The sequence below is a fragment of the Neomonachus schauinslandi genome, chromosome 3 (assembly GCF_002201575.2).
Source record: "Neomonachus schauinslandi chromosome 3, ASM220157v2, whole genome shotgun sequence".
Lineage (NCBI taxonomy): Eukaryota > Metazoa > Chordata > Mammalia > Carnivora > Phocidae > Neomonachus > Neomonachus schauinslandi.
In genome coordinates this window covers 100707165-100722130 of record NC_058405.1, presented here as the reverse complement: position 1 = coordinate 100722130, position 14966 = coordinate 100707165, and the positions used below count along the sequence as shown (strand labels likewise).

The 14966-nt window shown below is 38.1% G+C and overlaps 1 protein-coding gene across 1 annotated transcript in view; it reads right to left on the bottom strand.

The window, feature by feature from the left end:
• Window positions 1-14966, bottom strand: part of UBXN4 (UBX domain protein 4) — a 60913-nt gene that overhangs the window by 12251 nt on the left and 33696 nt on the right. The window contains exons 7-10 of the mRNA XM_021695806.1: window positions 9771-9825; window positions 8860-9024; window positions 5722-5849; window positions 1582-1684 (exon numbers count right to left, since the gene is read on the bottom strand). Of these exons, the coding sequence (XP_021551481.1) occupies window positions 1582-1684; window positions 5722-5849; window positions 8860-9024; window positions 9771-9825 (451 nt within the window). The remainder of the gene's footprint in view (window positions 1-1581; window positions 1685-5721; window positions 5850-8859; window positions 9025-9770; window positions 9826-14966) is intronic.

Below are 14966 nucleotides of genomic sequence, written 5' to 3'. Positions count from 1 at the left end.
AAAATAAATGGCCCATAGTCTAATCCCTGCCACACACACTCCCAGATCCAGGAACCTACACTGGGCAGCATCACGATCACCTTCATAATTTTAAGTCACCTATACCTGTAAAATCTTAGATAAGTGTTTCTCTCTCCCTAGAAGATTCCAAAGAAACAGACCAACACCTTTGTTCTTTGTATTTTTTTTAACTGGAGGTCATATACATACCTTTCACTGTTCTTACTCTAACATAAATAAATACAAAAATACAAAATTAGGTTACTGTACTGAAATAAAGTTCTAATAGAACTGATGCAAAGATTTTTTTTCTCATGTGGCTTCCTCCTTCACTTACCTGTGGTAGCAGTGGTATGACTCAGGCCAGGAGTAAGTATTCCCTTTTGGGAGGCCCCAAGTGGGGCTCCAGGGCAAAAGAAGAATAAAAGAGCTACTGGGGGTTGGTTCCACTGTAAGTTTAGGGAAAAAGAGTTCTTAAAAATGTTTTTACATTGCAAAGCCCAGCTCACCAGTGGAGGAAGGCAGACAGCTTTTTAGGTACTCTCTTGGGATCCATAAGTGAGAAAGCAGACTAAATGGGGAGATGAGGTCTAGGGGAAAGATCTGAACCCTAATTTTAACCTTGAAAAGCTACATGAGACCAAGAGTGGGGCATATCATGAGCCCAGATCCTAAAGGACATCGAATGCCTAGAATCCTTTTTGAAAAAGGACTCATTCAGAGAATAAAAACTACAGCTGACCCTTGAACAACATGGGTGTGAACTGTGTGGGCCCACCTAGACACGGATTTTTTACAGTATAGCATTATAAATGTATGTTCTCTTCCTTATGATTTTCTTAACATTCTCTTTCCTCTAGCTAACTTTATTATAAGAATACAATATATATGATACATATAATATACAAAATATGTGTTAATCGACTGTTACTGGTAAGGTTTCTGGTCAACAGTAGGCTAGTAGCAGTTCAGTTTTTGCAGAATTGAAAATTATACATGGATTTTCAACTGTGCAGGGGGTTGGCAACCCTTAATACCCACACTGTTCAAGGGTCAACTGTAATTGGAAATTACTCGTATCTTATCTTCTAAGATACAAAATTTCACACCAATTGAGATTTTGAGTAAGGCCATATTCTGGAAGAAGATACCTGTTACCAAATAAAGATTACTGATCTTTAGGCCTGGCCACCTGGCAGATGGTGGAAAAATGGCCAGCCCCAAGGTGACCTGCAGAAAATGTGAAGAGAGAGGAAGAAAAACTGCATCCTTTTACAGGTGACAACTCCCTCAGATTAGACCTTTGGATAATCATTTGCAAAAGCAGTGAGAAAAGTTTCCAAAGCCTATTTTACAGTATCAGGAAATCCCTATTTCTGCACAAGAAACAGATGTGCTTTCCTTATGTGGCACTAATACATGCTGGAAGCTCCACCACACCCCAGAGGTGTCTAGTGCTTCCCTCCTGGGGATAAGTCATGACTTACACTCTACAAATCAGGCTTGGAAATTTTCTCCTCCTACATTTTAATAACCTATTCATCTACCTTTACTACAACTCAAGACAAGACATAAATTTACCTGTGCAGCAAACTGTCTTGCTTCTTCTAGAGGAGCATCAGAAGGGAACTGATTTGTAAAGGACGAACCATCAGGAAGACGAAATTGAATTCTTGCAACAGTGCTATGAAAAAAGAAGATTAAAATCAGCATCTTTACCTCTACATATTCTCAAACAATATCATTAAAAGAGAAAATGAAGTGAAAATGTGCAAAATAAAAATGGGTTTTTTCCCACAATGTGAGACCTCTTTATTTATTATTTTTTAGTATCAGCTTTATTGAGATATAATTTACGTAACATAAAATTCACCCTTTTATTTATTTTTTAAAGATTTTTAAGTAATCTCTACATCTGAGTTGGGGCTTGAACTCACAACCCCGAGATCAAGAGTTGCACGCTCCACCAACTGAATTTTAATTCACCCTTTTAAAGCATACAATTAGGGGCGCCTGGGTGACTCAGTTGGTTATGCGTCTTCCTTTGGCTCAGGTCATGATCCTGGGATCCTGGCTCGAGCCCCACACTAGGCTACCTACTTAGCAGGGGCCCTGCTTCTCCCTCTCCTCCTCAGTCATGCTCTCTCCCGCTGTCTCTCTCTCTCAAATAAATAAAATCTTCTAAAAAAAATAGCTTTATTTTTTTTACTAAATACAATTTAGTGGTTTTTATTATAGTCATAGTTGTGTAACCATCCCCACTATTTAATTCCAACAAAACATTCTCATCACCCCAAAAAGAAACCCTGAACCCATCAGCAATTGCTCCCTAACTCCTCCCTCATCTAGCCCTTTGGCAAGCACTTATCTACTTTCTGCCTCTAAGAATTTGCCCATTTCAGACAAATTCCATTATATGGAATAGTAGAATGTGTGACTTTTTGGTAACTGGCTTTCATGTAACATTATGTTCTCAAAGTTCATCCATGTTGTAGCATGTGTCAGGACTTCATTCCTTTTAATTACTGAATAATATTTATAATCCCATCAGCGGTGTAGGAGAGTTTCAAAGTGTCCACATCCTTGCCAAGATTTGTTGTTGCTTTTTTAAGCTTAGGCATCCTGAAGGACATTAAACAGTATCTCATTGTGGTTTTGATTTAATTTTCCTAATGACTAATAATGTTGAGTATCTTTTTATATGGCTTACTGATCATTTGTAGATCTTCTCTGGAGAAATGTCTATTTAAATCCTTTTCCCATATTTAAAAACTGGGTTGTTTGCTTTTTACTGTTATTAAAAACTCCTTTTTGTATTCTAGATACAAGTCTCTCATCAGCTATATGGTCTGCAAATATTTTCTCCAATTCTGGGGGCTATCTTTTCACTTTATTGATGATGTCCCTTGAAACACAAAATTTTTAATTTTGATGAAGTCCAACTTATCTATTGCTTTCTTTTGTTCCTCATGCTTTTGGTGTCATGTCTAAGAATCACTGCCTTTTCTAAGAACACAAGATTTTCTCATTTTTTTCCTAAGAGTTTATACTTGAAGAAAGGGTTCAAATTCATTCTTTTGGATGTGTCCAAGCACCATTTGTGAAAGAGCCCTTTCTTTCCCCCACTGAATGACCCTGGTACCATTTTCAAAAATCAATCGATCATAAATGCATGAGTTTCTTTCCTTTTTTTCTAAAGATTTTATTATTTTAATTTTTTATTTAAATTCAATTTAGTTAACATATAGTATATTATTAGTTTCAGAGGTAGAATTTAATGATTCATCAGTTGCATAAAACACCCAGTGCTCATTACATCAAGTGACCTCCTTAATCTATCACCCAATTACCCCATCCCCCCATCCACCACCCCTCCAGCAACCCTCAGTTTGCTCCCTATAGTTAGAGTCTCTTATGGTTTTGCTTTCCTCTTTTTATTTTTCCTTTCCTTCCCCTATGTTTATCTGCTTTGTTTCTTAAATTCCACATATGAGTGAAATCATATGGTATTTGTCTTTCTCTGACTGATTTCGCTTAGCATAATACTCTCTAGTTCCATCCATGTTGTTGCAAATGGCAAGATTTCATTCTTTTTGATGGCTGAGTAATATTCCATTGCATAGAGACACCACATTTTCTTTATCCATTCTCCTGTTGATGGACATCTGGGCTCCTTCCATAGTTTGGCTACTGTGGACATTGCTGCTATAAACATTGGGGAAATGCATGCGTTTATTTCTGGAGACTCAATTCTATTACAGTGATCCATACATTCATCCTTATGCCAATACCACACTGTCCGGGTTACTATAGCTTTGTTTTAAAATTAAAAAAATCTGAGTGTCCCAACTTTGTGCTTTTTCCAGATAATTTTGACTATTCTGGGTCCCTTGCATTTCCATATGAATTTTTATGCAAAAATTTTGGCAAAAAAAAAATCACCTGGTATTTTAATAGGGATTTTGTTGAATCTACAGATCAGTTTGGGGAGTACAGCCATTTTTTGCCCCTTTTTCATCTCTCAAGCCCCTTTTGTACTGCCATCTTAACAATATTAAGTCCTCTGATCTATAAACACAGAATTCCATGTATCTATGTCTGCTTTAATTCTTTAAAAAGTGTTTTCTAGTTCTCAGTATGCGAGACTTACACTTTCATTAAATATATTAAGTATTTTATTACTTTTGGATAATAGTTTTTAAAAAGTAGTTTTTAATCATGTTGTAAGCTCTGTACTTTGTTGGTTGGTACTGCTTACAGAGGGTTCATATAAACACTGTCTCTCTTTGACTTCATCTTTCTGCTCCCTACAGCCTTTGCTTATTCTCTCATATTCTGTTCCCCTTCCTCCACTAGTACCTATGCAACAAAAAGGGAAGGAAGTATTTATTTCCTCAAACTGTATCAACTTAATAAGGACTCAGAAATCATGATTATAAAACAAACGTGGTAAAAATTGAAAAAACAAAATAAAAAGTAGTTTTTCTGGGGTGTCTGGCTGGCTCAGTTGGTGAAGCATGCAACTCCTGATCTTGGGCTTGTGAGTTTGAGCGCCAAAATGGGCATGGAGTTTACTTAAAAATAAAATCTTTAAAAAAAAGGTACTTTTTCTGATTACAAAAGTAATGCTCATTAATTTTCCAATACAGAAAAGTACAGGACTGCCTGGGTGGCTCAGTTGGTTAAGCATCTGTCTTTGGCTCAGGTCATGATCTCAGGGTCCTGGGATCAAGCCCTGCATTGGGCTCCCTGCTCAGTGTGGAGTCTGCTTCTCCCTCTCCCTCTGCCCCTACCTGTCCCCTTCATCTGTGTATGCTCGTGCTCTTTCTCTTTCAAATAAATAAAATCTTAAAAAAAAAAAAAAAGAAAAGTACAGAAAAGAAAATATTAACCATAATCCAACTAGGATGTACTGGAAATCTGTATTTTTCTCTTTACAACATATTTTTGTTTTGGGAACTGTCTTATCCCTGCCACTTGTCATTCATTCTGTTATGATTATCAGTAACATTTCCCTGACCTCCTCACCACAGAAGTGAGCATGTGAACTCCCCCAAGCAGGGAGCCAATTTAAGCAGACACAGGGATTGAGCTGAAGGTGGCCGCATCAGCCAAATAAGGCCAATCAGAATTCTCCCTACTTAATGATATAGGATTTGAGAAAGAGTTTTTCCTTTCTGGGATCAGGAGCTCAAGATCCTGAATGTGCCAAGAAGCCCTGGGTTCACCATCATCATAAAAGTTTCTTTCAGAATGAAGCTAAAACAAAAAAAAAACCCAAGAGATTAAAAAGAGAGAGAGAAAATGTTATCTTTTAAATCCCTGTATCTAGCTATACCTAATCAAATCCATCAATGGAAATCCCAACTGCAAAGCCAATGGATTCCCTCTTTTGCTTAATCTTATTTGACCTGAGATTCTCACAACTAAAGAATCCTAATACATGTAAGATAACCACTATAATCATTTCAATGTATGTGTTTTCTGTCTTTTGAAAATAGATTTCTTGAGCCTTCTTTTAGAAGTGACTTATTTTGTACTGTTACACTGCACACTCACATTCAATGATAAATATCACTGGCAACTGCCACACTGGTCATTACATCCTCCTGGAACTACTTACTATAGCCACAGCACACAATAGTGTTAAAAAGCAGCTCACAACTGCTGTTCTCCTCAGCGGCTATGTACGCACAGATAACTTAGCAGGACATAAAGTACCTTCTTTCTCTTGCAGAAGACTCCCTTTTGACTTCCATTTCTGCCTGTTTGGCCAGCAAAGCAGCAGCTTTAGCAGCTTCTACTTCTTCTTTTGTCTTTGCAAAACGAGCAGCTCTCTCTGCACGGTCCTTTAAAACAGGTATTAGACACTAATTATCGTTCACTGCTAGAATGATCTATTCACGTATTTCTAAACACAAGGAACAAACACAAATGTATATGAGGTATTTTTTTTAAATTTTATTTTGTTATGTTAGTCACCATATAATACAGCACTAGGTTTTGATGTAGTGATCCACGATTCACTGTTTTCATATAACACCCAGTGCTCCATGCAGTACGTGCCCTCCTTAATAACCATCACTGGGCTAACCCATCCCCCCACCCCCCTCCCCTCTAAAACCCTGTTTGTTTCTCAGAGTCCATAGTCTCTCATGGTTCATCTCTCCCTCTGATTTCCCCCCTTCATTTTTCCCTTCCTTCTCCTAATGTCCTCCATGCTATTCCTTATGTTCCACAAATAAGTGAAACCATATGATAATTGACTTTCTCTGCTTCACTTATTTCACTTAGCATAGTATCCTCCAGTCCCATCCATGTTGATGTAAAAGTTGGGTATTCATCCTTTCTGATGGCTGAGTAATATTCCATTGTATATATGAACCACATCTTCTTTATCCATTCATCTGTTGAAGGGCATCTCGGCTCTTTCCACAGTTTGGCTATTGCGGACATTGCTGCTATGAACACTGGGGTGCACATGGCCCTTCTTTTCACTACATCTGTGTCTTTGGGGTAAATACCCAGTAGTGCAATTGCTGGGTCATAGGGTAGCTCTAGCATATGAGATTTCTTAAAGCCATCTGTAAACTTTATCACTGGATCTGGTATTTTTTAGTTTTATGAACTATCAGAGACCAGCGAAGTTGTTTATTAAACAAACAAGGACTTGATTTTGGTCACTACTGTATCGCCAGAGCCTAGAAAAAGATCTGACACACAGTAGGTAATCAACAAATATTTGCTGCATAAACAAATGAACAATATTATTAAGTAGACATGGCTTTCATATGTATTATAACTACTTAATTCTAAAAGCAGTTGTTGCGGGGCACCTGGGTGGCTCAGTCGGTTGGGCACCTGCCTTCAGCTCAACTCATGATCCCAGGGCCCTGGGATCGAGCCCCACATCGGGCTCTCTGCTCAGCGGAGAGCCTGCTTCTCCCTCTGCCTGCCACTCTGCCTATCTGTGCTATCTCTCAGTCAAATAAATTTTAAAAATCTTTAAAAATAAATAAATAGATAAATAAAAGCAGTTGTTACAAAACCATCTTAACCTACTTGATGTCTAGATCTTCTGAATGTCCCAGAAAAGAACAGTTGTGACTACAGGAGAATGCTACATAACCAGTTCTAAGCTTCTTTTCTAGGGATTTTTTTTTTTTAAAGAAAGGCAGACTGCCACATGCAGCACCTCATTTGGATGTGTCTGAGTCTTGGAAGCCTAACTACGTTCTTCTACAAATGGACCTTGGGAGCTTGTTTGGAGGTTCTAGCAGGGGAGCGCAGCTTCAGAAAGGACACACATGGAGCAGCGATGGAGGAAGGGGACACACACCTAGCCAGCCAGATTATCTGAATCAACCCTGGCAATCAAATAGCATGACAGATGTGGCAGCCAGATCGCCCTCACATCCCTAGGGAATTTTTTTTTTAATCTTTTTTTTTTTTTTTTAAAGATTTTATTTATTTATTTGACAGAGAAAGACAGCGAGAGAGGGAACACAAACGGGGAGTGGGAGAGGGAGAAGCAGACTCCCTGCCGAGCAGGGAGCCCAATGCGGGACTCGATCCAGGGACTCCAGGATCATGACCTGAGCCGAAGGCAGTCGCTTAACCAACTGAGCCACCCAGGCGCCCATCCCTAGGGAATTTTTGAAACTACATTTGACTACTGATAAAATTCATAACATAGAGAAAAATTACTTTGAAAAAAATCATCTCAATTTTAATCTTTTATCAAGTTTTTATTTCAATATAATTAACATAGTTATATTGGTTTCAGGTGTACAGTATAGTGACTCAACAACCCCATACATCACCTGGTGCTCATCCGACAAGTGCACTCCTTAATCCCCATCATCTATTTCACCCGTTCCCCGACCACCTTCTCTCTGGTAACCAGCAGTTTGTTCTCTAGAGTTAAGAGTCTGTTTCTCGGTTTCTCTCTTTGTCCTTTGCTCATTTGTTTTGTTTCTTAAATTCCACATGTGAGTGAAATCCATATGGTATTTGTCTTTCTCTGATTGACTTATTTCACTTAGCATAATACTCTCTACCTCCATCCAAGTTGTTGTAAATGGCAAGATTTCATTCATTTTGGGCGCCTGGGTGGCTCAGTCGGTTAAGCGACTGCCTTCGGCTCAGGTCATGATCCTGGAGTGCCTGGATCGAGTCCCGTATCGGGCTCCCTGCTCAGTGGGGAGTCTGCTTCTCCCTCTGACCCTCCCCCCTCTCATGTACTCCCTCTCTCTCATTCTCTCTCTCTCTCAAATAAAAATAAAAATCTTTAAAAAAAAAATATTTCATTCATTTTATGGCTGAATAATATTCCATTGTATATATATATATATATATATATACTACTTCTTCATCCAATCCCAATTTTTAATTTTTTTTTTTTTGTTAAAGGAGGTGAGGGCAGAGGGAAAGGGACAGAGAGAGTCTTAAGCAGGCTCCAAGCCCAGCATGGAGCCCAAAGTGTAGCTCAATCTCACAACCCTGAGATCATGACCTGAGCCGAAATTAAGAGTCAGCCACTTAACGGACTGAGCCACCCGGGCATGCCCCCCAATTTTAACTATATTTTATGGTTTTTTGGAGGGGGAGAGGCCAGCTCAGAGCCCGACACAGGGCTTAATCTCACAACAGTGAGATCACGACCTGAGCCAAAATCAAGAGTTGGCCGGTAGCTATCCAATATACAATTTCTACTAAAAGGAAGCTGAAAATTGGTACTCTCTGAGTCACTAAAAATCTACTATTTTTGTGTTCATGGCCTGGTAGTAAACCAAAACCACTGTGCATGGAAAAACAATTGCACAAGAGTCAAGCATTAAAAATAAACTTACTACTCACCAACGCAATCTGCTGTTTTATACGCTCTCGAGCTGCCCTATCTTCTGCCTTTTCTCTGTTTCTTTCCTCTAACATTCTTTTTGTTAATTCTTCTTCTTGTTTTCTTTTATAATCCAACATTTCTTTTCCAGTTTTTCTCCTCTCAATTTCCTTCTTAATTTCTCTCTAAATTAAAGAGAGGGTAAGTCTTATGAGCCCAAAAGACAACTTAATAATCCACCTTAGGTATTATTTTATATGAGCTGGCTGTAGGGCACAGCTAAAGGAATAAAATAACTTTGTAAAATATAAGGGTCTAGAGAATTTATTAACAGTATGAGTTAAAGGTCAAGTGTCTATCAACTTACAAATCTTAGCATTTCTATTAAGCTTATGATATAATTTGTGATGTGATTTGAAAAAAGAATTACAGGTCTTTGGTTTGTAAAGTAAATGTTACCCTCTAAGGATACAAGGTAGTCATTTATTTGGCATAAAGAACTGATAACTTTCTGATACTACAACCTCAAAGAGATGATGTAGATTAGGGGCACACGATGAGAAAAATGAACGGTGTACCACAATGTGGCAACACCAGAGGGAAAATTCAGCAAAATGTCTACAAATTTCTTTTGCATAAAAAGGAACTAAGAATTTCATCTGCATCAAAATAATACAATTTTAATTCAATTCCCTTTATTCTTAGTGTAAAAGACTCACTGCAGGGGGAAAAAAGATGATCAAACTTATTCCTAGCAATTTACAAAAAAGTATACACTATGATCCTACTAAGGAAGCCACGTAATTCCCTTCACTGTGCTTCAACACTCAACTGTAACCAGAAAGCCATCCAAGGTCTGCCAAATTGAGCAGGGAATCAAACATTCCCTCACTTACTGGAAGAGTAAAATGATGATGTACGTGAACTTTACCTGTTCCTCCTCTTTCCTTTTCTCTTCTCTTCTTTCTTCGAGTTTTTTAGTGAGTCTGTATATAAAAAGTTTTAAAAAAAAATACATTAATGGAGACACATCTTATTAATATAATAAATGGGAGATTCCTTTCACTAAAAACAACTGGGAAGTGAAGTAACAAACAAAAAAAGCTCCTGCAGGCAAAGGAGCAACTCATCTGCCTGGCCTCCGGCCCCAAGAGAAATCCATAATCAGTCAGTGGGAGCCTTTTAGAAGCCTAGTTCCACCTCCTACTTAACCATTAGTTTTCCTTTCCCCCACCGATATATCTGATACTGATTTAAAAACATACATACACATCTTCAAATAAGTACATAAATTAATGAGTTACAAATGCTACCGCCACACAGAAGTAAACAGCAATATAGCACAAATGTTAAAAGTAAAAGCAAAAAACTGAAGGCTAGCATTTATAAAAACTAATACCAAAACTGATTCCCAACTCTAAGAAGTTCATCAATTAAAAACAATTATGAAAGCAAACAGTAGTAATGGTTGCAAAACCTCGTGAATACATTAAAACCCACTATGAGTTTTGTGATATCTAATTACTTCAATTTTTAAAAATTAATGGTACTTTCTCAGAGGGATTTCAGTTACACAGTATAAGTGTTTGCTAAAGCTCAGTTAAACAACCTGAACCAGAAATCAAGGGAGTGCTCAAAGAATGATGGGGACATACATCAAAGAACAGAAGAGCAAGAATGAAGAGGATGTCACTAGTCAAATCAACGGTAATGTGTGCACCAAAAAGAATGATAAGAGAAGTGAACTGTAATGCAGAGGAAAAAAAGGATCCATAAAATGTCTTACTGCTGAGGGGAGTTATAAACTGGTACAACCACTCTGGAAAACTGTTTGGCAAGTGTTTATGACCCTTTTCTGCTCCTGCAAATACACCCAAAAGATATGTCCACCAAGACATTGTAAAAGAATGCTCATACAGCAGCCCTGTTCATAATAGCCCCCAAAATGAAAACAATTCAAAAATCCATCAACAGAATGAATTAGTCAAGGGCGCCTGGGTGGCTCAGTCGTTAAGCATCTGCCTTCGGCTCAGGTCATGATCCCAGTGTCCTGGGATCAAGCCCCGCGTCGGGTTCCCTGCTCAGTGAGAAGCCTGCTTCTCCCTCTCCCTCTCCCCCTGCTTGTGTTCCCTCTCTCACTCTCTCTCTCTGTCAAATAAATAAAATCTTAAAAAAAAAAAAGAATGAATCAGTCAAATAAAAGAATACTATACAGCAACGAGAGTATACCAATTATTGCCACAAGCAGCAGCACAAAAGAGCTGAAGCAAAGGAGAGCAGAGAGAGAACATGTGGTGATTCCATTATGAAGTTTATGAGCAGGCAAAACTCAGCTATGGTGTTAGATGCAGGACAGTGGTTATTTTGGGGAGGAAAGTACTCATTGTGAAGGGGTTCACAGGCCCCTAGTGTATGGAGTACACTGGTAATTTTCTATTTCTTGATCTAGGTGCTGGTGTCTAGTAAGACTGAAAAAAAGGTAGGGGAAAGAAAGTAGGAAGAGGTGGATCAAAGCAGTTCTCTACAGAAGAATGCTAGCTAAAAAATGTATAAGGTATAAAATTAGAAGGTATAAAACTAGAAAAAAAAATCACCATTTTCAACTACCAATGAAATAACTGATCCAAGCAAAAATAATAGATGCCAGAACCACCGGGTAAAAGCTTTTGAAGAACAGCATATTCACTGTTTCAAAGAATCACCCTATAGATACTTATTAATTAGGGAAAGGGGCATATTTATAATCAAGAAATCCAACAGACACCATCTTAATAATAATTAAACTTAACATCACCAATAATGCAAATATCTGATATCAGGTGCCTCCTAATGTGAGTAATGAGAAAGACAAACATTACCTACGTAATGTTCTCATACTTTAACCTGAACCTAGAATGATAAAACAGGAACCAAATCAAAGGACATTCCAGAAACCGGGACGCCTGGGTGGCTCAGTGGGTTAAGCATCTGCCTTCAGCTCAGGTCATGATCCCAGGCATCGGGCTCCCTGCTCAGTGGGGAGCCTGCTTCTCCTTCTGCCTGCTGCTCCGCACTCTCTCTCTCTGACAAATAAAATCTTAAAAAAAAAAAGACATTCTAGAAACAATTAGCCTAGACACTTAAAGAATGTCCAAGTCATGAAACATAAAAACAAAAACAAACAAAACAAAGGAAATGTTTTGAATTAAAAGAGACTAAACTAAATTCAATGAATGATCCTTGAATGGATACTATATCAGGGGAAAAAAAGTTATAAAGGACATTACTGAAATAACTGGGCAAATTTGAATGACTGCTTATCAGATAATCTTACTGTATCATGTACTTATAATCTGAGTGTGACAATGGGATTATACTAATATCTGAAAATGTCTTTAATTACATGCCACTTGCAGAATTCTCTTCTGAGAAAAACAGATGTTATTTTGTTCTAATCTAGTTGAAAAGCCCATTGCATCTTACTCAATGACATAACTATTGACTGTTTCATCACTCCCGCATCCAGGAATCTACTGCTAAATTGTGTTCATTGGCCTGAGGAATGGGGTAGGGCATGAATCAGTAGGCAGAGACTCCCAGGCCCCTTCCTAGGCTGTAGCCCCTGCTCCGAGCCCATAAAATCTCAGCCAATGTTTTTATTCTTAGGAGATACACACTGAAGTATTTAGGGTAAAATGAAAATGATGTCTGCAACTTTCAAATAAATTGGCAAAAAAAAAAAAGGTCATTATACTATTCTTTCAACTTTTTCAGGTTTGAAACCTTTCCCCAAAAAAAGGTTGTAATTGATGGTACAATTAATTGATAATACATCTATTATCTTTCCCAGAGAATTCTGCCAATTTTTAAACATAATGACATAAAAACATAAGCAAAATTGAACTAAAGATTTATCTTTTCATGTGAGTCGCTAAAAGATTCAAATTTCAGGGCCACCTGACTGGATCAGTTGGTAGAGCATACAACTCTTGATCTCAGGGTCGTGAGTTCGAGCCCCACATTGGGCACAGACATTATTAAAAAAAAAAAAAAAAAAAGATTCAAGTTTCACATCTTCTGGCTTTGAAAATAAAATTGTATACGTTTTAATTAATATTAAGAAGAAAAATTGAGATCTCACAATTACAAATCATCAATCTGTTTCTTAAAAAATCAAGTTTACTTCCCTTTAAGACAGTTTTTTTTTTCTTTTTTTTTAAGACTTTATTTATTTGACAGAGAGAGGGCACAAGCAAGGGGAGCAGCAGAGGGAGAGAGAAAAGCAAGCTCTCTGCTGAGCAGGGAGCCCGATGCAGGGCTTGATGCCAGGATCCTGAGATCATGACCCAAACCGAAGGCAGACGCTCAACCAACTGAGCCACCCAGGCGCCCCAGATTTTTTTCTTAATATGTATGCGATAGGATGAGTTTCTGAGCTGACATCAATTTGATTTAGTCACCTTTTCACCTAACAAAACTCCATCTCCTTGAAGCCAGATGAGAAAAAAGCCTAAGATCTAGTGGGAAGTACTTAGTTTTCCAGAAACTTGGTCTCTGGAAACAGATGTTATAGCTTGAGAGGATGATGAGAATCCTATATTTAATAATCCAACCTGCCAAATTTTAAGGCTGAGTTTTTATTTTTTTATTATTACCATTTTTAAAGATTTTATTTATTTGACAGAGAGAGACAGAGAGAGAGAGGAACACAAGCAAGGGGAGTGGGAGAGGGAGAAGCAGGCTTCCCTCCGAGCAGGGAGCCCGATGTGGGGCTCGATCCCAGGACCCCGGGATCATGACCTGAGCTGAAGGCAGACGCTTAACAACTGAGCCACTAGGCGCCCAAGGCTGAGTTTTTAATCTGTAGGACAGAAATTTTAAAATATACTCAAAGTTAGAGAAAAATGTATATATATTTTGCTTCACAGAGCTTAGTATTACAAAATTCTATAAATATCAGATTACACCATAGGTATTTGATGTGTCACATTTATCTGGGCTGCGAAAAAGCACTGCAGCTCAGTTCTATGGGCCAGGGAAAACTAGCAGTACATTAGGGTTTCAGAGCCGAATAACCTGCAGAAGATGGGTAAGTCGGGGCGCCTGGGTGGCTCAGTCGTTAAGCGTCTGCCTTCAGCTCAGGTCGTGATCCCAGGGTCCTGGGATCGAGCCCCACATCGGGCTCCCTGCTCTGCGGGAAGCCTGCTTCTCCCTCTCCTACTCCCCCTGCTTGTGTTCCCTCTCTCACTATGTCTCTCTCTGTCAAATAAATAAAATCTTAAAAAAAAAAAAAAAAAAAGAAGATGGGTAAGTCAACGGCATAAAAGCACTACAGAGTCTATGACAAGGGATGATGGAGATGAAGGCCACCTGAAGGGTAAAATGATGAGCTAAGATGCCATTTGGGATAGGAATATTATATAGGCTATTGTTTTTAGTTGTCATTGTCAGTGAATCCAATTCCATAAAAGAAACAAAACTCCTAATACGTTACAACTCAGATGAATAAAATACAGGACCACAGTGTAGGAAATAATCTGTATTAGTACCTAGGCTTTACTGGTTAGCTGAGTCTGATAAATTAATCTCAACAACAATCTGAAATGCTTTTATGGTTTAATTATATGACCTGGATTTTTTAAAAGTTGTTTAAACAGAGAACAGTTATTTCCCAATGAAAACTGTTCCATTTGTAAGTATGCCAACATTTCATCCAATTTTAACACTAGTGTCCTTTTTTAAAAGGCCCTAGCTCACATACATTTCATGTAACGGGTTCTAACAGTATATGGTTTAAAAAAATATACATGTATGTATCTCCAAGAGTGCTTTGAAGTTTTTTTCAGTTTAAGGATCTCAAACAACTTGTAGACCCACTCTATCCTGATATGCGATTATAAAAGTAACAATGCTCAATGAAGACAGTCTGGCAACCTCAGAAGAAAGCAAAGAAAAAATCCCTTAATTTCCCTTTCATAGATATTAATATAAATGTTTTCTTCTATGTCTTAAAACTGTCTTTATCTGACTCAATATACTATATATAACACATATACACCAGCGTAGTTTCTTTTAATTAAAGATGGTATATTTGTTTATAGCACCATATAGGCAGACAGGGGCAGACACGCTCTTACTTAAGAATGGA